This window comes from Aulonocara stuartgranti, assembly GCF_965226115.1.
Source record: "Aulonocara stuartgranti genome assembly, chromosome: 9".
Lineage (NCBI taxonomy): Eukaryota > Metazoa > Chordata > Actinopteri > Cichliformes > Cichlidae > Aulonocara > Aulonocara stuartgranti.
The window spans coordinates 29,994,232-30,020,636 of record NC_138960.1 but is presented as its reverse complement, the minus strand read 5'-3'; the positions used below and the strand labels follow the sequence as shown (position 1 = coordinate 30,020,636).

The 26,405-nt window shown below is 38.5% G+C and overlaps 2 protein-coding genes across 5 annotated transcripts in view; one reads left to right on the top strand and one right to left on the bottom strand.

Moving 5' to 3' along the window:
- The window catches only part of ctnnd2a (catenin (cadherin-associated protein), delta 2a), a 272,214-nt gene that overhangs the window by 126,578 nt on the left and 119,231 nt on the right, over positions 1-26,405 (top strand). For all 4 annotated transcript variants that reach the window (XM_082547708.1, XM_082547707.1, XM_082547709.1 and 1 more), the window contains exons 4-11: positions 2,344-2,378; positions 3,117-3,221; positions 6,809-6,981; positions 11,340-11,394; positions 12,005-12,209; positions 12,522-12,639; positions 13,550-13,682; positions 19,321-19,494. In XM_082547708.1, the coding sequence (XP_082403834.1) occupies positions 2,344-2,378; positions 3,117-3,221; positions 6,809-6,981; positions 11,340-11,394; positions 12,005-12,209; positions 12,522-12,639; positions 13,550-13,682; positions 19,321-19,494 (998 nt within the window). The remainder of the gene's footprint in view (positions 1-2,343; positions 2,379-3,116; positions 3,222-6,808; positions 6,982-11,339; positions 11,395-12,004; positions 12,210-12,521; positions 12,640-13,549; positions 13,683-19,320; positions 19,495-26,405) is intronic.
- pkia (cAMP-dependent protein kinase inhibitor alpha) overlaps positions 1-26,405 on the bottom strand; it is a 204,644-nt gene that overhangs the window by 162,544 nt on the left and 15,695 nt on the right. The gene's annotated exons all lie outside the window — the stretch shown is intronic.

Sequence of the window (26,405 nt, the reverse complement as noted above, 5' to 3'; positions counted from 1 at the left end):
ATACTATAATTTAGCAGAAATACTATATTAAGCACAAATCCTATAAAAAGCAGAAATAGGATGATTAAGCATAAACACTACATTTAGTAGAAATATTATGTTTGAGCAAAAATCCTATAAAAAGCAGAAATACTATATTAGGCACAAATCCCATAAAAAGCAGAAATAGTATGATTAAGCATAAATACTACATTTAGTAGAAATACTATGTTTTAGCACAAATACTATAAAAAGCAGAAATACTATAATTTAGCAGAAATACTATATTAAGCACAAATCCTATAAAAAGCAGAAATAGGATGATTAAGCATAAACACTACATTTAGTAGAAATATTATGTTTGAGCAAAAATCCTATAAAAAGCAGAAATACTATATTAGGCACAAATCCCATAAAAAGCAGAAATAGTATGATTAAGCATAAATACTACATTTAGTAGAAATACTATGTTTTAGCACAAATAGTATAAAAAGCAGAAATACTGTAATTTAGCAGAAATACTATATTAAGCACAAATCTTATGAAATAGCAGAAACAGTATGATTTAGCACAATAGTAATCAGTTAAACAGAAAAATTGGAAAAGCAAAATGGACAGCTGAAAAAATGCTGAACATGCTGAGGGTCCCTCAAATATACTTGTTAAATGAAAAAATCAGCAAAAAAATGCACAGGGAGAGAGAAGTAAGTTTCTAGGTGAGCCTGGGAGCTGCTGAATTTGAATCCACCAATCAGAGAGCCTGTGTACTTTTTCCCGCCAAAACATGTGCCTCTTTTTACACAGGCAGCACAGAGAGGCACAGGATTATTGCAGCCTATTTCTCATAGTGAGGACTCCCCTCAAACAAATGACCATAATTTCCAAACCGTAGGGGCTAGAGCGGTCATTCTTACACCGTTTTGTTCAGAAGAGATGGGGGAATCTTCCAGTGTTTACAATTTATCATTAAAATATGAATTATTAAAGATATTTGACTTCTAATGCACCATAACTGAGTAGAGCGAAGCAAAAACTGCCTTGACTTGCCCTCAAACAACGCTTTGTAACTCGAAATCTATTTGGAGTATCGATATCATTCTTTCACCGTAAGAGACAGCAGGCTTTGGTGAACAATCATGGAAATTTTCAGGTCTCTGTGGAAATCCAACAAAAAGTTATGACGAGAGAAAAAAGTGGTTCATTTCCACAGTTTGAAATCTGAAGAAATCTGAGCGAAGGACGAATTTCCTACCCTCAAACAAGTCCAACTCATTTCAGAACGGTAATAGGTGAGAAAGAAATTCTTGAATTGTGAGCGTCAGGGGTGTCTGAAGATATTCGGGGACAAGCCTCATGTCTTAAAGTCGCTTCGTTAAGGAGATATGACGATTCGAATATGCCTCTCATTACAGAAATCCAGCGATGATTTTGAACAAGCTCTCCATTGACTTTATATGGAGAGTTTTGAGACCTTGTGTTGGTCTGAGGAGATTTGCAAAAATTCTATAAATCCCACAACAATGATAGTGACATTTTCTGAAAGCCAGCAAAAATACCTACGTTTTGATGTATAATTTGTGGAAGTTGAGTGAAAATTGAGCAAGTAGCAAGAAGTTGTTCGGACATGAAGTGAAAATTGCAAAACCTTCAGTGGCACACTGGAAGCCAAGAGCATAGCAACCATAACAACGCATGTATTTTGTGAAAAATCACAATTTTGCAACTCAAAACTTTAAGAGGCATAAAAGTAAAACAGTAAAAGATTTGAAAAAGCTGAATCATACCTGAATAGCCCAATAATTTATGAACATTTTAAAGTTTGAATGGTTGTTCTAGGTGAAAATATGAGGAAGTAGTTAAGTTTCAAAAACAAGCAAATTTTAGCAGAATTGCAGAAGTTTCCCATTCATTTCAATGGGACAAATTAAAGGAAAAAAGCTTAATATTTTAAAAAGTATAATAGTTAAAAATAGCAAAAATCGTAGCGTAAATTAGCAGAAATAGCAGAATAGTTTAAAATTTGAACGGTGAAAATCGGCTGAAAATTGTGGAAGTAGTTAAGTGCCAAAAAGTGTACGGAAGCAACTAGAATAATAATAAAGAATAAAGAGAAACAGGAACTCAATAGTGTGGATGCTTAAAGCATCCACACAATAAAGAGATTCTCTGTTCAGTGCAAATGAACGGTGAGTCTAAGGTTGAGCTAAAGTGACCTGTGGCGCTTCTCATCTCATGTTTTTTTTTTTCTTGTCATCACTCATCACAGTGATATGGAGGATTTATTGAAAAAGCCATTTAAGAATCTACTCTTAACTAAAACTTTACTTTTTATTCGTCGTGGTAACCACATCCTTTCTCTTGCAGTTCTTCAGATGAGCAATTTCGCTGGAACTCTCAAGGTAATTCATTATTACGTTATTTTTTCCTTATTTCTTCCCATTTTATGCTTCTTTTCTTAAATTATGTCACCCTCATTTACTGTTTTAATCTCTTTTGATTATTTTAAATGTACAGCACTTTGGTCAGCAGTTGTTGTTTTAAATGTGCTATATAATTAAATGTGACTTTGACTTTAACGTCTCAGACATGCATGAAACTTGTTGTGTGTTAGTTTTTAGAGGAATCATGTATGCCATAGTCAAAATCATTGAGATTTGGTAGTTGTGATAGCTAAATAGATTATTGCAGGATCCCGACGATCTGTGAAGTCACACCTGCAAACATGTATCACCTTTTTAATCCACAGCTAGCCCGGGAGAACAGTGTTACCCCATATGTTTAAAAAACATAAATAAATAAAATCAAACATTTTCACTGCACACAACATACATATTCCCAAATGCACTTACACATACTTACCAGTGCATCAAATTCACTTTTATAACAGCAACTTCATTTCCAGCTAAGCAGCTCCCAGGGCAGACTTATCAGGGCCCTTTACCAGCATATAATCAAAATGTCCCACGGCTCATAACCAAGTCACAATGCGTAAGGCTTTACACACTGTGAGAGGAAAGGATTGGGGTTACTGCCCAGAAAGATCTCATCTCTCTGCCTCATACTCTCTTTCCCGTACCTCTCTCTTTCTCACAGTCTTTGCGCCTGTATGTGCCCCTCATCATTTTTCTCTCCCACAGCTGATGGACAGAAAGATATTGAGGATGAGTTGACAACAGGTCTGGAGTTGGTGGATTCCTGCATTCGCTCCCTTCAGGAATCAGGAATACTAGACAGTGGAGAACGTAAGTATACTTGCCACTATTATCATGTGTGTATGTGTGCATGTGTGTGAGGGGGAAATAGTTTCAAATATTTGGTGTCTGTTTAAATTATACTTATTTTAGTCTATTTTATGCTATAGTCAAGAGTCAACTCTAGCAGAAATGCCACTCAAACAAAATATTTCAGTCTAAGAGTATAAAAATGCATAAAAAATATCATTTCAGGTTCAATTTTTCATATTACCCACATATTACACACATATTTATTTTTAAAAATTTGAACAGGCACTTCAAGCCACAAAACCAAAATTCATGTTACTGTTTCCAAACAACACATTTAATTGGTTTGTACAGTCAGTGCTTAAAAAGTGGCGATAGTCTTCACAGAGTGCAGCAGTAGTTAGTTTAAATATGTGAGCATAATGGTAGCCAATGCTTGTTAACTGTTGTTTATTAAAGGAGGAAAATTATCCCTCACCCATTGGATAAGTGGAATAATTGCCACAAATCCTATTGTTAAGATTTAATTTTTGCTATGATTACAGCTCTGACCTCTGCTCACAGCAAACAGCTTGAGCTTTATTCCAGATTTTTGAGATCCTCATTGATTATTTGCTCTAAAGCAAATCGTTTTAAGTGAATTTAAGGAACACACGCAGCATATTGCTCTCTTAATCTTTACAAGGAACTGTCCCAAATGCCTGTGGACCTTGGATTCTGATAAAGAAATTCCAACAATGATTGAGAGGCAGCCCGTGTATAAGGTCATGCTAAATGTGCTTGGCATTTTCTTTGCAGGTCATTGGTTTTGGAACACTGCATTCCCATTTCACTTATTGCCTGCTGACCTTTTTGATAGTTGATATTGTAGTAATGGATGGCATTTTAGAACTCACACTGTGAGGGGTGATACACAGTGAATTTCTGTGTGTCAGCTTACATGTTACATCTTGCAGTGCATGTGGTTTCTGGAACTGATAGAGTGGGCTAGGTAGTGTGGAACAACGATGTAATGTTTTGCACACACACATGCATCCACACAAAGAGGCATGTCTGACCAAAAGTTGGACATGATAAGCTATTTTTGGTATATTTACTATAATTGCTGGTTTGCTTTAATATGATATGGATTATCTGTTTAAGCATATGCCGAACAGCTACAAGACGTGCCAGATCATTAGATCCTTACTGTTTTTGTACCGCCCAAGTCCCTGTCCAAATAGATGGCTCTCTCATTGTGAGCACTCTTGTTATGGGTGTCCCACACCCAGCTGTTTTTCCCATTTTGCAAATGGGCTTCTACCACAAGCTTAACAACGTGGCTGTGGATATCTTTCAATAGGTGTGTGTGATTCTTTCCCAAAAAAGAGTGCTGCAAATAGCTAAGCAGTAAATACATACTGTAGTGAAATGTCGCTGTCTTCACCAGAAGGTTCTACTAAACAGGCTTTTTGTCGGTGAACATAAGTGTCAGCACAGAGCAACACAACTCATAAGTAACTGTACACAGACGCACTAATTCTTTTTTTTAAAAAAAAGTAATGTTCAGGTTTTTATTGCGATTTTAAATCCAGCATTCCTAAAATCTTTAATGACCCTTTTGTGTGTATGTCAGGTGTGCATGAGTGAGTATTTCATAGACTGCAGTAAGAATACGATGCTCATAATTTGACTGAGCATTTGAAATATTTATATCAGAAGAGTCGAACTTACATTTCCATATCAAAACAGAGACGAGAGTCAATACTGACACAAAAGAATTTAGAACCCTACAACCAGTGTTTTTCATTTTACCCACTGTTACTCACACATGCATGTGCTACTATACACTCACTCGTATTAGGCATTTGCACATTTAATGTCACATGTGTGCAAGCATACCACGCCCTTAATAAACCCTTATTAGCTACTTCATAATCAGTCAACTTTGCTATTTTCTGACCATCCAGCAAAAACAAATTTCGCAACACATGTTTGAACATAGAAACAACCATATGCATTTTTTTGTCACGTAACACACACGATGTAACAAACACCAAGGCTGAGGGATGATGAGTTTGGGAGCTCCCACTCAAACTGCGTAACACAAAGTGCTGTTTAATAATTCATAAAAAGCGAGGGATGAATCAAGATGAGAAAAGGCAAGTCTTTTGTGAAGGCGAGAAGCAGAGGAGTTGATCTTGGTTCACAGCACAGAGGCTCACAGGGAGGGAAGGATTCAGGGAGAAGAGAGCGAGCAAGAGAGATGGAGTGAGCAAGCAAATAGATATAGGAGAAGAATAATAACGGGCCATTGTTCTTTAAAGTGAGAAAAGAAACTAACGAGTCAGTAAGCTCAGGGGAAAACACTTATTGTAGGCTTTATTAGGACATATCCATGATGGTTCAACTTTTGAAATTGGGAGAGAGAAACAGAAAGAAATCCCCACATTCTTTAACCCTGTTCATCAGAATCTTTACTTACTTCTATATTTTGATGGGATGATTTGATAATATGTATATGCTGGTTCAATGGGGCTGTTTTTTTTTTTTTTTTTAAAAAGATTGGATATGTTTATATACACTAAGATACAGTATTAGTGTGCATACTGGATATTTATTTGCATTAAAAAATTTGTTAAATATTACCTCTACCAGCTCGGGCACAGATGCAGATCAACTAAGCAGCAACTAAGCAATGTCTGGCATCTCTAACCTACAGTGGCAACATACATGTTATGAATTATTTATTTGCCATATCATGAAAATGTGAGGAAACTAATTACTTCTTAATAGAGCACACGTAAACACATATATGGAAAACCTACATTACTACGCACTCACCGCCGACTGGCTTGTGGCTTGTAACCACTGCTTTTGGTTCACCACATCATTTCATAGACATTTAAGAAGATAGTCCATCTAAAAAACTGTCTTATGATGTTCTTAGCTTGGATCAATATCAGCTTTATGTGCACAGCATCGGAATCAAAGAGAAGGGATTATTATCTGATGACACAGCAGCGACTTCATCAGGTGGTTGAAGTAGTGATGCTCTGAAGCAGACGGTGAATTTGTGTGCGTGTAACAAAAGTCATTGTGGTCGACATAGTCTTTTGTTCTAACCCTTTGGAAGATGGTTTGGCATTTTAGGTGTTTGAAGCCAAATTTCATTGTTTTTCAAAGCTCAGCTAACTACTGGAAAAATAAAGTAATGTTTCTAATTAATTCCAGACCAGACCATCATGGTCCGCCTTGAGTAAAGTTTTTTTTAAGCCAACAAGGTGTTCCGTCTATTACAACTTTTTTCTTTTCAGCCCTCCTCCTCCTCTTCTCATCCTCTCTATCTCCCTGCTCCTCCTCCTTCTCCTCCAGTTCTTTCTGTTCCTCTGTTTCGATCTTCCTCTGCTAATAAATTATGTATGCTATCTCCAACTCACGGAGTGCTGCACTGCTGCACTATCTGCTCTAAATTGCTGCTTGCTCTCTCTCTCTCTCTTTTCCCTATTTCACACCCCCTCTCTTACTCACTCTTAATCTGTCTCTCTCACACTCTCACTTGCTCTGTCACAAACTCAACTCAACCCCCTTTCTATACAACCATACGCCACCTCTGTCTCAATTGGTAGGACCGGCTCTTCTTTCCCAGAGTTCCTTGCAGCTCAACTCCACCCCGGAGGCTTCGCTCCAGTACTCTGCCAGCTACCATAGCAACCAGACCCTCGCCCTAAGCGACAGCATCTCTGCAGCAACTCCTCAGCGCAGCGGGCAAGTTGGAGGAGCTGTGCACAGCTACAACCAGGTGGGAAATACTTCCGAACAAAGAGAATATTGAGCATATAAGTGTTCATGAGAACAAAACCGAGAGCAATTCTGTCACTGGCTATCTGTGCAAACCACAATGTGTGTTGTGAGAAACTTTCCATTTGTCTAGGAGGCTGGTGGTCACAACATTTTAGTATGGATTTTGGCTCGGACGGTGACTAATTTGAAGTGCGTTTTCCTCAGTTTATTAGTAAAGCTGCATTAAAACCATTTGCTTATGCAAACTTGTAAGTACTTATAGTGTTGAGAGATGCTGGTCTTCGGATTTCTTGTCGCTCTGATTTTTTCTTTCAGAGACTCTGCGAACATTGCCCTTCATTTTCCTCTACTGGCTTTTTTTAGGCACTGTGTTGCATAGCGCTTATCCAGCTACATGTAACTCTGGCTCTCAGTGCTCTTAGCAAATGTGAATTTGTTTGACACCATAACTGAGTCTATTTGATCAGGGTAGAAGTGCATATTTGTACAGAATCCTATTTCATTAGCCCCGCTGAAGTGCTTTAGTCCAGTTCTGCCTTTTCAAGCTGCCCATTGCATTTTGTCTCTAGTGTGAAGGTGATGATAGACATAGGCAAGTTGTTTAGAAGAAAACAGGTTATGAGATGCTCACAGACCCAAATTGGGGTACAATTAAATACACACAGAGAAATCTCTGCAAGTGTCTTGTTTATAAAGACTTAAAATAAAGCTACATGGATACAAAGACATTAACCACAGCAGTGTGCTGATAGAGAGAAAATCTATCAAATTACTTTCTAGCCTGCAGCTGCCAATTATTTTGAATTTCCATATTCTTAACATATCAGTATTAAGTATTACTGCAAACACACACACACACATGTTGTATGAAACAGAAACCCACTGATCTGCTTAATCAGTGAAGCAGCCAGCGTCTGGTATAAATCTTCCATTTATGACAGATAATTATGAATACAAAATGAGATCAAATAGTTTAAATGAATCGTTTTAAACTAGATAATTATTTGACAATAGTTGTACTTTGCCGTGAATGGCTTTTGGTATGTTTCTGAGTCTTTGGGCAGAATTTTGTACTAAAGGTAAATTGGTATCTGCTTTCTCCTCTGTCAGTTTGCACGTGCATTTCTGTGGTTTGTTATTTTATGTTCATGTGTCTTTTGAAAGAAAATGATGTAGGAAATGTTTTTTGTAAATATATTTATTCACATCCCCTGCAGTCACACCAAAGCTAGTTTCAGATAAAGCTTAGATGCCTTGCCTTAATAAATAAGAAACAGGAGGAAAAGACAGAGAGAAACACTGATAGGCTGGGATATAGATGGATGGACAGATTAGGAAAAAGGAATGTTTACTCTTTCTACAGTGTTCCTTGTCCTCTTTTCCCCTCCTCTCATCTTCCTTCCCTGTCCTCTCTGCTCACCATCTCTGTCCATGTGAGCGAGTGTGTATCTCTCTGTGTGTGTATCCTCCCCTCTGATGTTTTTGGCTTGTCAGTGTAATGGGGCTAGTGCTGTCAACAGAGCTTGCTGCTCATGAATAGCTTTATGCATGCCAGTGCTGCTAGATAGGCAGGTGCAGCTTGCATGCATGGTACATGTATGTTTTTGTTGATCTTCTTCCATTCGTGTGCGCTTGGGTATGTGTGTGTGCACGCGGGGGCTGCATTCCTTTACGTGGATGCATGGTGACTATCTGAAGGAGGGAGAGAAAGTAAAAGGTCTAGCATGTTGCTGCTCTTTTTGTAGGATATTTATAACCCTGAGAGGCCAGATTTTAATAATTCATGGATACATGGCACCTCAAACATCCCAATGTTTTACTGGAGGAGAGAAAGAGCAGCACTGCAAGATGACACGGAGTGAGATCGAGAAAGTGCTCTCCCTCGCAGTGTGTGTCAGGCTTTCTATCTGTTTGTTACCTCAGCCAACAATTCATCTTTTACTCATTATTTATTCACCCATTGATTTATTTACTCATTCCTACACTTTTCAGGCCTCACTTTGTGTCTTGATCATTGTAGCACATCTGTAGTGTTGAACACAGTCTATTAGCCACCATTAACAGAAGCTCTTCCCTTCGTCTCATAAGCTTTAAGTCATTCAAGATTTCATAATCTGCTAAACTAACACAAAGGACCTCTACAGTACTTTTAGTAATTCATCCTTGGAAAGCTTTAGAGGTACAAAATATTTAGATCACATACATCAACTACAGTGTTAGAATTCAATATTCTTTAATATTTACAAATAAACACAACATTTGATTCATATATTTATTTAAACCATGAAATCTTCAATTTTAGAGACATTTGTTAAGTTATTTACAAATGTTAATTATATGTTCTTTCACTCTGTGTGTCACCTGCTTACTTTCCTGCCTGCCACAATATCAATTATTTCCATGATGAAGAACAAATATTCTGTGTTTTAAAAGGAGTTAATATATATTAGATGGGGGGAAATTTTTCAGCCCCATCTATTAGAATTCATATCAGATTTGGATTTGGGTGCTGTAGGTTGACTCCCTGTGAAGTCCTGTGAGCTTGTCGGAGTTCCAGTGCTCCAGCACTCTACATTTGAATCACTGGAAGACCCATTTTGACCACTTGCACAACTGTGCACAACTCTTCTACTAAGTTTAAATAGCAAATCTGCAACTCCTAAAAATGTTATTTTTAGGAAGAGGATGGAGCTGCAGGAACAACTGCTCCATCCTGCCAGCCCCATGGCATTCCATATTTATCCAGTAATATGTAGAAAGACACATGTTGATACAAACTACTGCAGAGTGCAATCCTCATTTTACCAATTATACGTTCTTTCACTCTTTGTGTGTCACCTGCTTGCTTTCCTGCCTGTTTTCTTCCATAAACTGTGCATCAGGTATTTTTTTTCTAAGATCCCCCCCAGCAAATTATACTGTAAATTTCACAACCCCTTTTCAAACCTTGCATTGTCCTCAATAGATACACGCCCTTATCACAAAGCAGGAAAATAACCAGAGACCCAGACAGCCACTGGAAACAAAAGGGAGATTGCATGCAGGTGCATGCTGCTACATTTATTTGTGGTAGATATGCTGAGAAAGCAAGTGGGCTTTTTTTGTTTGTTTTGTTTTGTTTCTCTGCACAATTTTGCAGCTGCAAATACAAACAGCACAACTCAATACAAACACAGCTCCAGAGTGTGTTCAGCTATTGTGAGCTACTGGTTATCAAATGATCAGAACATTCAATTCAATTCAATTCAATTTTATTTATATAGCGCCAAATCACAACATAAGTCGCCTCAAGGCGCTTCATAATGTGTAACATGTGTTAACTGCATGCATTTTAGTCTATTTTTGCTGTTCAGTAAAATATAACAGACAAAGTAAATATTCTAAGGACTAGCAGAATACATTAATGTCAAGTAATGCATTTTCATTTAAATGTAAATATATATTTATATACATTTTGTATCTCTCTTTTCAGATATGCATCTATATATTACTCAGTTACTAAGATTGTTTGAGCCAAACTACTGTATAGACAGTACTGAGAATCCTCCGAAGTGACTCAGTAACTGCATGATTGCATAATATGGCTTTCTACATCTGAAGCCGTGTCAGTCTAGTAATAATGGATCTGAATCACCTTTACAGCTCAAACTTACACACAAGGCTATATAAGGCTCAGCAAGGTCTGACATATGCTCCCTTTACAGTCTCGGGAGAATAAGGGGAATATATATGGATATACCAGCCTGTTTTGTGGAGTAAAAAGGCTTTTCATATTCTGTCTTTGACTCACATACCTTCTTTATCTGTTGGGAATTCACTGCATAATGCCATCCAAGCTGTAGGTCCACTGTTCTCATTAAAAAATTGCCTTGTAAATAGATGTTAAACATTAACTAGTTTATAATAATAGATTTAGTTGTGTTAATTGTTTGTGAACATCGGGATTTTAATATAACGGATTGTAGATAATAAAATATGACTATACAGTTGACTACATAACTTTTTCTACCTTTAATAGATGGTGCGACAAGGCTTTACAAGAAATGATTTCAGTCAGCTGAGCTCAGAGGACTTCGTTGTCGGCTTCTGTGCGTCTTTTTTGTCATCCCTCTGTGTTCTGTGGGGATTTCATTACTAGCGCTCCCTAAGTTCATTCAAAAACCCTCAAAGTCTCGACTGATCTCATTGTGCATAAAAGTTTTTTTTTCATGAACACTACTCTTTATTCTGTTTCATCCCATTTATTTTCTTAACTCCGTCTCTCCCTTCAACTCTTCTCAAGTTTACCCTCACAAACTAATCACCTCCCTGTCATGCTAATCTTCAGTTGCTCTGTCTCCCCTCACAACCCCTCAGGTGACATCAAGCCGTGCAGCCCAGCAGCAACAATCACAAACTGGGCCGGGGTCAGGTAAGCCTGATCACATCTCCAATTTCTTTGCATGTAATAATATGACAAGGCCTGACATACAGTTGATATGTCAAATGACATATGGAGACATTGACCAAGAACCAAGAAACCAAAAATATGATACTAAGAGAATATTTTTAGAATGTGCAGTATGAATAGCTTTATTATATTATTAGTGCATCCTTGATCTGGGGTCAGAGTTATGGGTTATTTATATGAAATCCTCACTTAGTCTTTTTTTTTAATTGTTAAAATTGATCACTCACTGATAATGATACCCAGTGTGCTCATATCCAGGCAAATGTCTGTGAATGTGTCCAATCTAAAATTCTAAGCATTATACAGTATATATGCAAACAGCTTTTTTAAGTAAAGTGTCACTGATGCACTTAAAATAAAATCTAAATTTTGACCTTTGTGCCAGTGTTTTGCTATTATAAATCTTTTTTTTTTGGCATATTACCAAGTTATCAGCCACAGAAAATCTCCAGCTTTTTAAAACCCACTTTAAATCTATTTCACATCATTATTATCAGGCTGATCACATTTCTCTGTCATTCTGTAACATTTACATGTTCATTAAGGTGTTTTCCCTCCACTTTTTTCCAAGGTATCTACTACTCCAGTGCCACCTTACCTGCCCAGGGTTCCCCTCTGTCAGGAGGGGGAGGCTCAGGGTCCGGTTCCCCCAGTAAACTTCAACGTCTGGGATCAGCCTCTGATGCACAAGGATACGCTACCACTCAGCGGCTGCCTTCCTCTTCTTCCTCCTCTCCCAAACAGTCTCCTGCTAATCGATTGGCCAAATCATACAGGTAGAGCGCATATACTGCTGCTAATACTGACATACAGTCCGTATTAGAATAATGAAAAGGCTTGAAAAATAGCTTGAGAATAAGCTAAACACATGATGATGGTTTGCAATAGAATAAAAAAACAGAAAAGAATATAAAAGTTAAACTTAAGTCTTGCAAGTTGATTGTCAGCTTCTTTATGCCAGCATATAAAAACATATCCTGTACATGACACATGACAAATGATTGTTCTTAAACATGAAGAGCAATCAGTTGTTTGAATATATATATGCGCGCAAACAAATCATGCTACTTTGTTCATTTGTCTTTCAGCACCACAGTTGCTGTGACAACAGCAGGAGGGGGCGGTTCCCCCCTGAGGGTGGCATCTCCACCTAATTCCACAGCAGGAGGGGGAGGGGCCAGCTCCACATCTTCCCCTCTTCACCAGGTAGATCGTTCAACAGTTATACAATGTGGACACACACAGAAAGGAAATGTATTTTGTGATAATAGACTATAAAATGAGAAGATTTTTATGTGAAGCATACATTTAAAGTCCATTAAAATTACCACGGGTTATACAATATTATAATGAATGCAAATGCAACTGCACTTAGTGGAATATAAATTCACTTCTGCAAAGTGAAAGGACTTTAGACAAGTGCTATATAACTGAATGGTGTCTCACACTAATGCATAGAAATACTTATTATTTTGATTGTGGGAATGTGTCATATCCAGTTTGTATGTACATAAGGTTAAAGCTGTGTTAGCTTTCTCCTCACCTCTTTCACAGTGGCTGTAATCACAGATTGCTTGGAGGAATTTAGTTATTGTATCCATTTTGTACATATTATATTATTGTTATACATTTACATTACAGTTTAACTGATTCTACAGTAGTGATTATGTTTTTCTAAACGATTGAACAGATGTGTAATTGTTAGTTGTGTTATTTGTTGTAAGTGTAATTTTATGACACTGTGTAGTTATACAGTGCATTAAAACCATATGGCTGGTGTTACTATTATATTATTTACATTCTACCAGATGTTTGGTCACACAAATAATAACACAGGGCAGCTGCAGGGCAATTATTTTTAGTTATATATTTAGATTGTTGTGTAAATTACATCCTTGACTCTAAAATGATTGGACATTTGCATTTATACACCCTTTTCCAAATGTTTTGCATTTGAACAAAGCCAATTTGGCAATGTAAACTTAAAAACATGTCAGTACAAAAACTTTTTATCCACACCAATCAAACTGAAACACGAGCCATGCCCGCTGTTACATATTTGGCTGCCACACTCAGTATTCTTAACTATTCAATCCAGCAACTCTCGTCTCTGCAGATGAGTTCAGGCATAGGGAGCTATGCAACTCTGTCTCCCAAACGACTGGCAGCTCATCACGCTTCTGACCAGTACAAGATCTCCCACGAACTCTACGCTACTGCTACACTGCAGAGACCTGGAAGTCTGGCAGGTGGGGGTTGACACATTCATGCACTGTCGTGTAGAGTTTCATGTGCTTGCACAAAACATAAACCCTCCAAAATATGTAATCCGTATTAAACTAAGTATACTATGAATACTAAGGGGATGTAAGTAAATCGCTCACAGTGTATCTTCGATTGTCTGTTTGTGCTGCAGATGTAGTATCTCGTATCAGTGAAGCATTTGTAGTCTAATTGTTACATTTCATTGCATCACACTGCTGTTCTTAGAAATGTCAATTGCTATGTTTAAATCTGTTGAATTAGCCGGTCTATGAAAAAGCACATCGCTGTGCTGTGGTTGATATCTCAGGCTATACTTCAAAGGAGGCATCGGTGTCTCTGAGGCTGCCCGTTAGAAAGTTTAAACTTTAGAATTAATATACTAAGCTATCAGCAGTTATATTTGAGAATTATGAGCTATTTCACTCACAGCTGTGTACCTGCTTTAAGAATGACTTAAAATTATTAAAATTCCTAATTATGTCTTCCAATACGCATGTCCAATAGCTGGGTGTAGGGAAGGACACTGATCTTAGTGCAGCCAGTTCTTAAAAGTACCAAATGGATTTAGATTAAGATACAATCTGTTTGGCATTTCCCAGGGTTACATGTACTAAAACCGGTGTCAAAATATCTATAGACCCAACTGTAGGTCTATAAATATTGACATTGCTTTCAATACACTAGGAAATGATTTATCTTCTCCTTGATCTGCTGTGTTTTTTTCTTCTTACTGACTTCAGAAAGGACATTTTGTAGTTTAATTGTAACTGTGATAGAGATGGCACGATACCACTTTTTTATGTCCGATACCGATACCGATATCATAAATTTGGATATCTGCCGATACCGATATGAATCCGATATAGTGTTTTTTAATCAACAAAACTGTTTTTTAAATATCTTGCTGCATTTTGTATAAGTTCATACTCAAGTTTAAAACAACAACTACACTAAAGCTATTCTGTTATACCTGTATGCAAAAAAAAAATTTCATATTTCAGCAATACTGATCAATCTAATAAACTTAAACCTACACCATCCTCCCTATTCTGGTATTTTAAAGAGTACTTAGCATAAATATTAAGCAACCTAACTAATAGGGTTCCAACTCCCAGCAACAACAAAAATAAATAAATAAAAAATAGGGAACCACCCCTCACGCTCCACCTCATGATGCTTAATCGCCGTAATCAACCTTAATTTGATGCAGTGTGAAAAAAAATGCACAGAAATCAATTATTTTTCAAGAAATATTAAATAGATTCAACATCTTTCTTCAACAGAATTGCAGACTGCACAGATGGTACCTTCCCAAAGGAAAAAGTACTATAGCTTACTAGGGTATATATATTAGACTTAATAGTTACTATATACAATAATGGACTTCTATTCATTTTGCATCAAATTAAAACTTTGGGTGTCAGATAATTATTTATTAAAAGCTAGACATTTTAAATGAGAATAAGAAAGAAAAGTATGTCTTTGTGCCCCCTTTTCCCTGTTAATGCCCTATCGGCCCCCCTGGCTAAACTTTGCTAGATCCGCCCCTGCACAGTTACCAGCCGTCAGCTACATAGAAAAAGATCCTCGAGTAGAAAGTAATATTAAATACATTCTAACAACAGCTGATCAAGCTTAAACGTGCTGCTGTTGTTCAGCCGCTGGTTTCCTCTTTCTGGTGCAAAGTGGGCCAAAAGCAAACTAGAGACACTGACTCGCGACAGAAAAGCCGATCAGCTGATCGTTAAGCAGTTTCATGATTGAAGTAGCAGCAAGAAGAGGCAGTCGCTTGTTAAGCTTAACGCAGGAATGCTTTACAAACATTCAGAGATGGACTTACACACTTGCTTTACTTCTCTCGGGATAACTTTGTCGGAGATGAAATGCCGGGTTGCTAGCGAAGCTCCACATGCTATCCAGACCACCTACAGGTCCCGCATGCCACAGCCGCTCTATCACGTGATGCATACTGCTCCGACTGCTAACGTTCTGAGGTGAGTTACGGCGTGTTGCAAGTTTTGTGAGGTGCTTTCGTGATATTTAATGGATCGGATTAAATTTTTTATTTTTCTCCGATATCCGATCCAGTAATTTAGGTCAGTATCGGACCGATACCGATACGTAATATCGGATCGGTCCATCTCTAAACTGTGAGTGAAGTAAGGAAAAGGTTGTTCTTGGTGACTCTGCTAGAGCATCCTTTGCCATGGACATTTTTTCCTGTGTGTATTTTGATTTTTTTTCATCAAAAAAATGAAACAAAAAATAAAATAGATGAATATTGATTGAACCATGCTACACGGAGTAAGTTTATTTGATTAGTTCTTTAAACTTAGAGCTACAGTGATAGGAACATGACCTTCATGGTTTACCCTGAGGGTGCAACTGTGATCTTGACGCATTGCCTCAGGTTCCATGTCTCCTGAAGGCTTTAAATGGAGTATGTTTTATTTCACCTGTAAGGTCTGATAGTTACCACATTTTCAAAATCCTACCAAGCATGAATTGTGTGTAGATAGTGTTACTCAGAAAATGGCTTATCGGAGTGGATGATGTGCTCCTAGGAAAAGCACAGTAGAGTTCATCTGAGTAGCATGTTTGGAGAGGTACTTAGCAGCTTCACAGCTCCTACTCTATGCCAGAGTTAAGCTGCGTACAACAGAAATTGCCTAAAAAAGACGTTTACTGTCTGTGCTTTTTGTATGAAGGGCTGGTGTGATATAGTTCACTGGGTCTAAATATTGCCATGGTAGCAATGCAGGATAATATATGCAGCATACAATATATAATGTGTGGTTTGATGCGGAGCTTTATTGGCACTGAAAATAGTTGCTGGTTAACATTGGAAACTCAAAGCTGTGGAAATTCAATATATAGTTTTGTTCTGTTTTTTTAATTTATGCTTCTCAGAAAAAATGTTGTAACAGTCATCTTTAATATTAAATCTGCCGTTGAGAACTATACTACCATTCTTGGTGGAATTACAATATACAGGTGAATGAGCAGCTCCTTGCTATATTTTTGTAGGTAAAAATGTAGTTTGCTCTATTTTTTACTAAACAGGCAGGACTGTAATTCACCAAGGAGCCAGAGTTGGGTTTGGCATGTTGTTATTCATTTTAAATATTTTACTGAATAAAACATCATATGAGTGGATCTCTCTCACTCTCTACATCAGCCTGTCATTTTTGTCTTAAAGTTCCACTTCCTCTTTAAAGAAAGAGGTCAGTACTTCCATGAGTGGGCCCCCGTGAGCCAAAGAGTAAATGTATAATGAAATAAAACCAACTCACCAAGACTTCAAAGATGAAAGGCACTAGAGGAAGTGAAAGAGCTCAGATGAGTCATGCTGTTAATGGGTGTGTCCACGACTCTAATTAGTATTCTTTTATGCATATTCTCATATTGTCTTTCAGTCCTGTAAAATTCACTGTATTTTCACCTGGGGTCCACGGCAGTTCTAATGTCTGTTCTTCCAGTATCTATTATTCTTTTTCTTCCCTAATGCTGACACCCTTGTCCTCTTGCTGTTTGAGTTCACCATCTGGCTACAGCTGGCCAGTAGAGTATGAAGGGATGCAGCCAACCTTTCATAGGCTTGGGAGGTTAACAGGCCAGTCAGATAACCACACAGCTGAAAGAAGGACAGAGTTGAGGTGCAACAGCGGTTTATCATCTGCCATAATAGTAAAGAAATAGGATAATAGGTTGTCAAAGGAGCTTGCAAAGAAAAGCGTCTGGACTTCTTTAAGTTACTTGAAGACGTTTCACCTCTCATCCGAGAAGCTTCTTCAGTTCTAAGGTCAAATGGTGGGGAGTCCCAGATTTAAACCTAGTGGGAGTTTCCCCCCACAGAGGGACAAAAGGACCCCCTGATGATCCTCTAATCACCTGAGAGGTTTCACCTGTGAAACTGGGTGTGGGTCCCAATCAGCCAGAGTTTCGGGTGAGCTCATTGTGAAACCTGGCCCCACCTTATCATGCAAATTCCTGAGGTCAGATGGCCCAGGATGTGAGTGGGCGTTAAGGCGTCTGGGGAGGGAACTCAAAACTGGATTATAGATGGCAGAGAGTTGGTGTCGTAAACCCCCGCCTCTGTTCAAAGATCACACAGTGGTCATAGATGGCTTCTTTCACTCCTCTTTCAAACCATCTGTCCTCTCTGTCCAAAATGTGAACATTGGCATCCTCGAAAGAGTGTCCTTTATCCTTAAGATGCAGATGAACTGCTGAGTCTTGTCCTGTAGAGGTGGCTCTTCTATGTTGTGCCATGCGCTTGTGAAGTGGCTGTTTGGTCTCTCCGATGTAGAGGTCTGGGCATTCCTCGCTGCACTGTACAGCATGCTTACGACACCAACTGTCTGCCATCTATAATCCAGTTTTGAGTTCCCTCCCCAGACGCCTTAATGCCCACTCACATCCTGGGCCATCTGACCTCAGGAATTCGCATGATAAGGTGGGGCCAGGTTTCACAATGAACTCACCCGAAACTCTGGCTGATTCATTCTTCGGTGTGCATATATTTAATCCTACTTAGATGGCAAAGTCTATTAATATGCATTGATTTCTGATATAACCTGACAGATTGAGGTATTTGACTGTGTTACATTGATGATGGATTCACATGGAGGTTTGAATCTTCGTGCACTGGCCCATCATCCCGTGTAACTTTCTTGGCATGCGACTTCAAGTGCACTGAAAACTATTGTAATATGATATGACATTAGCTCCACTGGACCATCTCAGTCACTCATAGCTTTCTAACTCAGTGTATGTATGACTATTTATGTCTTTTTATTTCTATCTCGCACTATGTCACCTAAACCCTCCCATATAAACCCATATTCCCCCACTTTGCTACTTTTCTACCCTTGCCTAATTTTAATTTTGGGTCTCCTCGTCTTCATTGGGAGGCCCCTTGCCTTACATTTGTCCTGCTGTGTAATGAACAAATGCCTGCTGTCAATGTTTCCTTGTCATGTTTTTTTCTGTGGGACTCCTGCCAAACACAGAGCAAAGGAGAGAGGGGGAAGGGGGGGTTGCATCTCATTATTTTATAGCTGCCGAACAGCAATGTGTTCCATGGAGATTAAAAAAATTAAATGCAGAGGCATCACTCCCTGTTTTCTGTCTCTCTCAATCTGTATATTTCTTCTTATCTCATTTGTTGCTGCATATGTCTCTATTTTTTTCTCTGCTTTTGATTTGCTTGAACTATAACTCTCTCACTTCCTTACCAGTCGTACAAACACAGACAGACGAACACACACACACTACCAAACCCTTAGTTGCTCAGAACGACTTTGTTTACAGCGTCCTAATTATCCCACAACACTAGTCTACATCAGCGTAGGTGAAGAATGGCAATGGACAGTTCTAAAATTCAAATAGACTTGTTGCCGCATATGCTTCTTTATTTTCCTTTCGTTTAAATACCATATACACATTTATGTCTTTATTTTACCTCTCTTTTCACATGTCAAATACTTCTTACTCAACCCTCTCCATCCTTTTTGTTTCTAACCTGCTCATCTTCTTTCCTCATTTTCTACCTTTCACTTTGTCATTCCTTTTTCACTGTGTTGTACTCACATCTTTTTACTTCCTCTTTCTTCACTCTAGGTTCTCGTGGCTCCTACAGTAGTCAGCATAGTCAAGAGCCCCTTCGGCCTCTGGGGTCCCCAGAGCACCACATAGATCCGATCTATGAAGAACGTGTCTATCACAACAAGGGCCCCATGAGAAGCCTTAGCCAGAGCCAGGGCCCAGACTCAGGGCCCTACCGCAACAACACAGGTAAGGCAGTCATTGCATCAAATTGTATCATCAATGCAGTTTCATGTTTTGTTTTGTTTCTACTTCGTGTGGCTTAGACATTTTAGAGTTTAAGCCCTGAACTCTGAAACTGTGTTTAAGGTAAATAAACTCAGTCATCTCTGACAAGTGACTAAGAGTATGTTATGGAAAACAAGGGCAACCACTTTCTCTATAAAGTGTATGATACAACAGTAGTACACAAATTAGACTCACAGAGGCAAAAAGCATTTAGTGAAGGAGTAAAGGTAGGTAAAAAAATCCAAGTTTTGACCTTGATGGTGACTGTAACCAGCTGGTAAGAGGTGTAATTTAAAACTGTGTTAGATTTAATCCATTTGTATTTTCAGTATTCACATGTTCAGCAGAAAGGAAGTGCGCTATAGTCACATAGCCTTGGAATAGCTGCTGAGTAGGAGAAAGAGAAAAAGTTACAGCCACACAGAGGTCTTGTGTTGAAGATCAACTGGTATAGGGTAAATCAAGGTGCTGGCTTTTGGAAAAGCACAACGTTGCATTTCAGTGGCAAGCTTTTTATATGAAATGTTTTGGAGGGAGATTCAGAAAAGCAGCTAGCCAATCCAAAGAGGGTCTCGTTCTTATTGGTTAGGTATTGGGCTTGTTTGTGTGGCTCTCTGGCCTTAATTTTGTTTTCAGTAGGTAAGAAACAGGCTGAAGTTGAGGTGAGTTGAAGTACTGATTTAACTTCTGTGAGATATATCTATAGGACAAAAGCAAAAAAAATAGTTCTTTATGGGCTAAACCTGTTGTCATATTATAATCATAACTTGTCCCTGACTGAGAGTGGGCATTTCAACCTTCTCCCACTGAGACCTGCGGTCTCAAACTTGGAGATGCTAATTCTCAATTCTGCTGTTTAACACTAAACTAAGAACCACTCCAGTGCGACCTGGAAGCCATCACCTGATAATGTGAACAGAATTATATCATCCACTAAAAGCAAAGACAAGATCCTGAGACTACCAAAGTGTAGTCAAACAGATACCTCAATCTGAGTTATCCGTCTCGTTCCCAGACTCAGACGAGATCCTCTAAGTATTCCATCCACCACCTGATTATATACCCACTTGAAGTCAGCAGCACCCCACTCCCACTGTACCTAATGTGAGCAGAGCACTGCTTCCTCCTCTTGAGGCATCTGACGGTTTGCGAGAATTGTTTTGAGGTAGACCAAAAATCTTGTTACATGGCCTCACCAAACTCCTCCCACACCTGAATTTTTGCTGGAGCCAGAGCCACACCGCGCTTGTTACCTGCCCTCAGTCCCACAGGCTAACCAAGCTCAATAGGACCCATTCTTCAGCTTGACTGCTTTCTTCACCACCATCCAACATCTGGTTCAGACACTGTAAAACCATGAAACAGATCAACTACCCTGTGGCCACAGGTCCGTGCAATCACCTCAATGAAGGTGCAGAACATGATCCACGTGGTAGACTCAGTCTCCCGAGTCTCCCTCGGAATGCTGTCAAACTTCTGCCGGAGGTAGGAATTTAAGATCTGTTAGATGTTCCCACCACACCATCATAATACATTTGGCTGTGCCAGCCCTGCCCACTAACTTCCCCTTCCACCTGATCCAACTCAGCCAGTTGGTGATCAGTTTAGAGCTCAGCTCCTGCTGATATTCTCTGACTGTTAGAAATGCTCCATTTAAAATTACCTTCCATGCTATTTCCTTCATGATCACTCTCACTTTTCTTATGCTTTAGTAATGTAACCAAAAGTTGTGGAAATTTTCACTAAAAACACTATTCTGATAGTTCTGACCTACTTAAACCCTTGAGTATACGACTAGAAATTATACATAAATTATGGCTTTTCCCTCTTTCATTGTTTTTAACTAGCATTAGGCTCCGGTGATAGATAAGCCAATATGATTGTCTTTTATGTGTTATTGTTCCAGTTGATTTAGGTTCAAATCAATTGAATGTATTAAGGCCCTTTCACAAAGAGAGTTACATTCACTGCTCTGCCTGCTAGGCTAAGTGAAGGTCCCAAATATGTGTTGTGCAATCTGTGTATGTCTTTTTTCTTTCTGCGCCCAGTGATGTGTATGTGTATAATATGTACCCACTTCATGTCATTCCTCATTTCTATTGGTCATGCAAAGACTGCACTCCAACACTGCACTGTGCTTTGCTTGACGCCATGGTAAATTGTTCACGGATGGCAGAAGCAGTCATTGTATGAGAGAGTCATTTAATGTGAAGTAACTGGCCTAATTTGAAAATCTAAGGACTTGAAAGTAGAAATATATATTGTAGAGATAGATGTAGCCACAGTAAAAGTAAAAAGCTCTCAGAAAAATACATACTACACATATAGATACCTAAAAATTCTCCTTAAATACCAGTACATCTCAGAATACATGTCCATATTTGAGCAAGGCCAAGATGGTTCACAACAAAGAACAGTCCTTGATTTTGTAGATGGCATTTTTAAGCCCATTGGTGTGTTTCTGCTCAGGAAGATCAACCCATATATGTCTTAAATATAAAGTGTAACTTCAACAGCTTTTCCATAGTTTAAAATATAAGAATTGGTCCTTGAATAGTTTATGATATCCACTATTTTTCTGCCACACACTAGGCAAATAATGCATCATGTCTAACATAAAAATGCAAAAATGTGCTGCAATTAACTTTTGTAATGAGACAATATGTGTGTTCTCTAGTATCTGAAGTTGTTTTTAATCAGTCACCAAGCAAAAATAATACTTGTTAACCAATGTCAGGAACAACTGAGATACCTTTGCACTGAATATATCAACCCTCGTCAGTGCCAGTTTTCTTTTCTACAAAGTGAATGGTATGTTGTCTAGTTGGTCCAGTGAATTTCTATCAAGTCTAGAGCCAAATGAAGATAATGCTTTATGAAAAATAAAGAGTAAGTGGCATAGAAAAAGGCATTGCCAAGCTTATTGTGTTTGTGAAGCACAATAGGCTGTGTGGATGTTTTTTTCCCTTTTTTTTATTCGCAATGAACTGCAGTTGGATACATTTACTATCGAACTCACACAGTCATTCTCACTCGCTCTCCATTGTTGCCAGCAGTGTATTTTTAATAGGACCTCATTGAGCTTATCTCGTTGTGGGTTTAGGTATACCATGTTAATCCCATTACAGTATCATATCCACAAAAAAACACCCAAGTCTCTCAAGCCGCTTTCACAGCTCCGTCGACGTCTTTAACGAGTCGATCCTTAATAGCTATCATTAGCATTCAGGTCAGAATTATGACAGTAAATGTGCCACCCTAGACCAGAGTTTGAGTTCATCAGTTTCACTCACTTAAAAGGAAAGAACATCTTCCATAAGCACCAAGCATAGCTTTTGAAGCACATTTCAGAGTTGGGTCATTGGGTTTGCTCATATTCTTGTGGGATATTGCTTTGATTACAATCAGTGAAATTCAGAACGCTTCATACAGTGATATCATTGTCTTTGCAAGCAGAAATCATTTAAATAAGTATGCTTCAGAAGTGCACAGAGATAATCCAGTGTTATCTATAATTTACTGTGCCTTGTATTTGTAGTTTCAATAGATGGGTATGAGAAACTCACAAAGGAAATTTGCACTGCAGCTACGAAAATCAATAGACTGTGGATTAGACCGTGTGCATTTAATTGTAACACTGGAAGTTTACAATGCACTTCTCCAATGATACAGTGTTTTAATAGATTGTCTGATGTTGTTGGAGCTAAATCCTTCATCAGAGCATATATTTTATCTCATGCACAAATATTTCCCTGCTGCGCTTGGCCCTTGTAACTACACTGCAAGAACAACACACCGAAGATTAACAGCACCTTGAAGTCTCAGGGCTATTGAATTAAAGCTTGGCCTTTACACAGCGTATTTTGAAATTTGTGTGAATAGCATGTGCAGTGAAAAGGAGGTTGTCTAATAAGGTTCATAATGCATAGAGTGATGGCACATAATGAACTGATAAGGGCTGTGCTGACATAGTAAGCGGTAAGTCATTAATTATGTCATAGTGCCTTTTCTTGGCAATGGCAAGCTCACATTATTGGTTCATTAAGCTGGCATGGATCAATGTAATTAATGCTATAAGTCATCCCTTTGCTGAAAAGAAAAGAGAGACAGTTTTGTGTGGGTATTTGACTTCAAAATTTCCAAAGTTGTAGTCAGAGGTCTGCAGTGTGTGGTGCACAGTGTCAGTCTAATTTAGGGCCAATTTAAACAAGGCAGTCAAATGAAGCCCACAATATTCGCTGAGAGCAGGGGGCATAGCATTATTTAACTGGGCACTTAACTATGAAGAGGAGCAACGTGGTACAACAAAAGCCATCTAAGTGACTCTAATTTTGCGTGCGCTGTTTTTATAGCTACTGTTTTTCTGGGCCGGTTTTATCTCAAAGAGACACACGAAAGGAAATGCGAATTAGGAACAAACAGGACATGAAGAAGAAGCGAGTAAAGTGGATATACGGTGGCCTCTGATCTATAGTTCAAATGATTTTAGAAGGTAAAATGTTAGAGTTGTGACTAAGTTAGTTACATTGTGGCAAACTTTTGCCAGAATGATGTTGATTTTCACAATACTCTGCTAGTCTGATGGCTTATTTTATGTCCAACACTGCAGTAAACCAACAGACCTGTAGTCTCAGGAAGCCATTGTCTCCCAGCACAGCGGACAGCTATTTGTCAGCACACTTTGACAGTTCACTCAAGTTGAGTTTAAAATGTTGGTAATTGGTAAACCTGTCTGCTTGGCTTCCACAGCTCTCAAGTCTTCTAGCTCAGTTCATTTCAGCACTACATTAATTGTTGCTGTGAGTGTTGCATTAACAGCACTGTCACTGTGGCTAATACAACTGAAGGAAAAATAAAAAAGCTTTTACTAAACCTCGACTACATGTGTCACCCCCCGATCAAACATCTCTCACATCTACACAATCTTCTTCAGTGATTTGCTACAGTCTCAGCCTCTTCATTACTTTTACATCTACACAGCACAACTCTATGTATAGCAACTATGAGTGTGTATTTGCGTGTTTTTGCATGCATGTGTGCAGGCAGTGATGTGTTTCATTCTTGGATTAAACCAGGCCAGTGCCCCAGAGGGCTGCAGGTTAATGCGGCCTATTTTAAACGATTATTCCTGCATGGCCACATCTTCTCCAGCGCGCACATGAATACACCTACATGCTGGTATATTTTCCCACAAGAGATTGTGCTTCTAAAATCAGCCTACGCTTCACTTGTCACTATGCTTTCCTGTCTTAATTTACAATCGCTTCCTTTTTCTGTAACATCAGTCTCATTTTCTCCATTATCTTAATGATGTTGTGATCTCTCCTACTGCTTGCAATGATTTCCTTTTTCTCTTTACAAATATGTTTACCATTCTGACTTTTTTTTTTGTTCCTCTGTCTCATCTATCATCTCTGCTAATTAAGAGAAGAATGTAAGTCTTTACCTCGTGCTGTTTTATGCCCATATTGTCTGTTTTTTCTTTCCTTTTTTCTGACCTCTCCTTGTTTTCTACCATTTCGTCCTTCCCTTCTGCGTTTGCGCTTACTTTTTTGTCTTTGTACTTTCCCTCTTTATCTCATAAAAGCTATCTTGACTTGTATTAATGACTCTAACCATTGGGAATAACAGTGTCTCTGAATGACTGTGGCTGTTTTTCTCTTTAATAGCTTAACATTAGGCCTGCATGTAGCTCAGGTGGTGACTGTGAGAATGGCTGGATTCAGTGTAGCTGTTATTTCTCAAGGTTGGTCTATTGCAGTTGATAAGAGATGGTTTATATTTTAACATCTATCCCTAACATATCTTTAGAAGAGACAGATACAAATTCAGACAATCAGTAGTCACTAAGCCACAGTAAAAACAAAGTAATATTTTCTGAACAGCTTGCGGATCCAGACAACCGAATGCTGCCAGGCTGTATGAATAAAAGTGAATACACTTCTTTTTTTTGGACTTTAAATACATTTTACAGAAAATTTCAGTCAGTGTAAAAACTGTAATCTCACATTCCCCATTTCTTAAGTGTATGTAATAAAAGTTTGTCATGTGTTGACCAGATAGTGTGGACAGTGCACTGCATTTGGCAAATAATTCTTATTGATATTCTACACTATATTTTGCTGTGGTGTTATTCACATAGACATTATGCATTTTAAATATCTCTAATACACTTTATATCTATGTCCATTTTATGTCATGTATTTTCAATTCTTGGCATAATTTTAGTCTAATGGACTGTAGTGCCTTACAACTGCTAGCTCCTCTTTTTAAGGATGACAGACAGTAATTTCATGTAGTTGTTTGTAGTCTTATCTGGAAATACTGCAGTGTTCAAAACTTTTTTCCTCATTACGTTTCAGAACTGAAATGTATTCAGTTGCTGGGACAAGGGATCAACTCTGGTCTGTTACATAAGTGCAAGTGTGTGTGTGTGTTTGTTTGCTTGTTGTGAAGTTTTTTGCAAAGCATGATTATTTTTGCTTGAATATGCAGCCCCGTGGCACTGGTTCCTTTCTCCAGTGTGAATTTGCACACATAAACATGCTCAGTAAAAGGAAAGAAAAAAATACGAGAAGGGATTTGCATCAAACCATTAAACCAATCTGCTTTCTCCTTTAAATCGGCTGTTTTTCTTCTGTAATGAGATCTGACATCCTAATGAGGGGGATAGAAGCAAGAGAGTGATGGAGAAGCGAGATGAGGAAGAGAAAGAAAAGAAACCCAAGAGAGGAGGGGGGAGACAAAGAAGTGAAGAGAGTGTACTGTTACTGAGTATATCTCGACCTGAGCACAAGGCAAGGGGAGTTTAGGGCTTCTCTTTAACAGAGAAACTGACAGATCCGTGAAAAGAAAGAAGAGAAAGGAAAGCT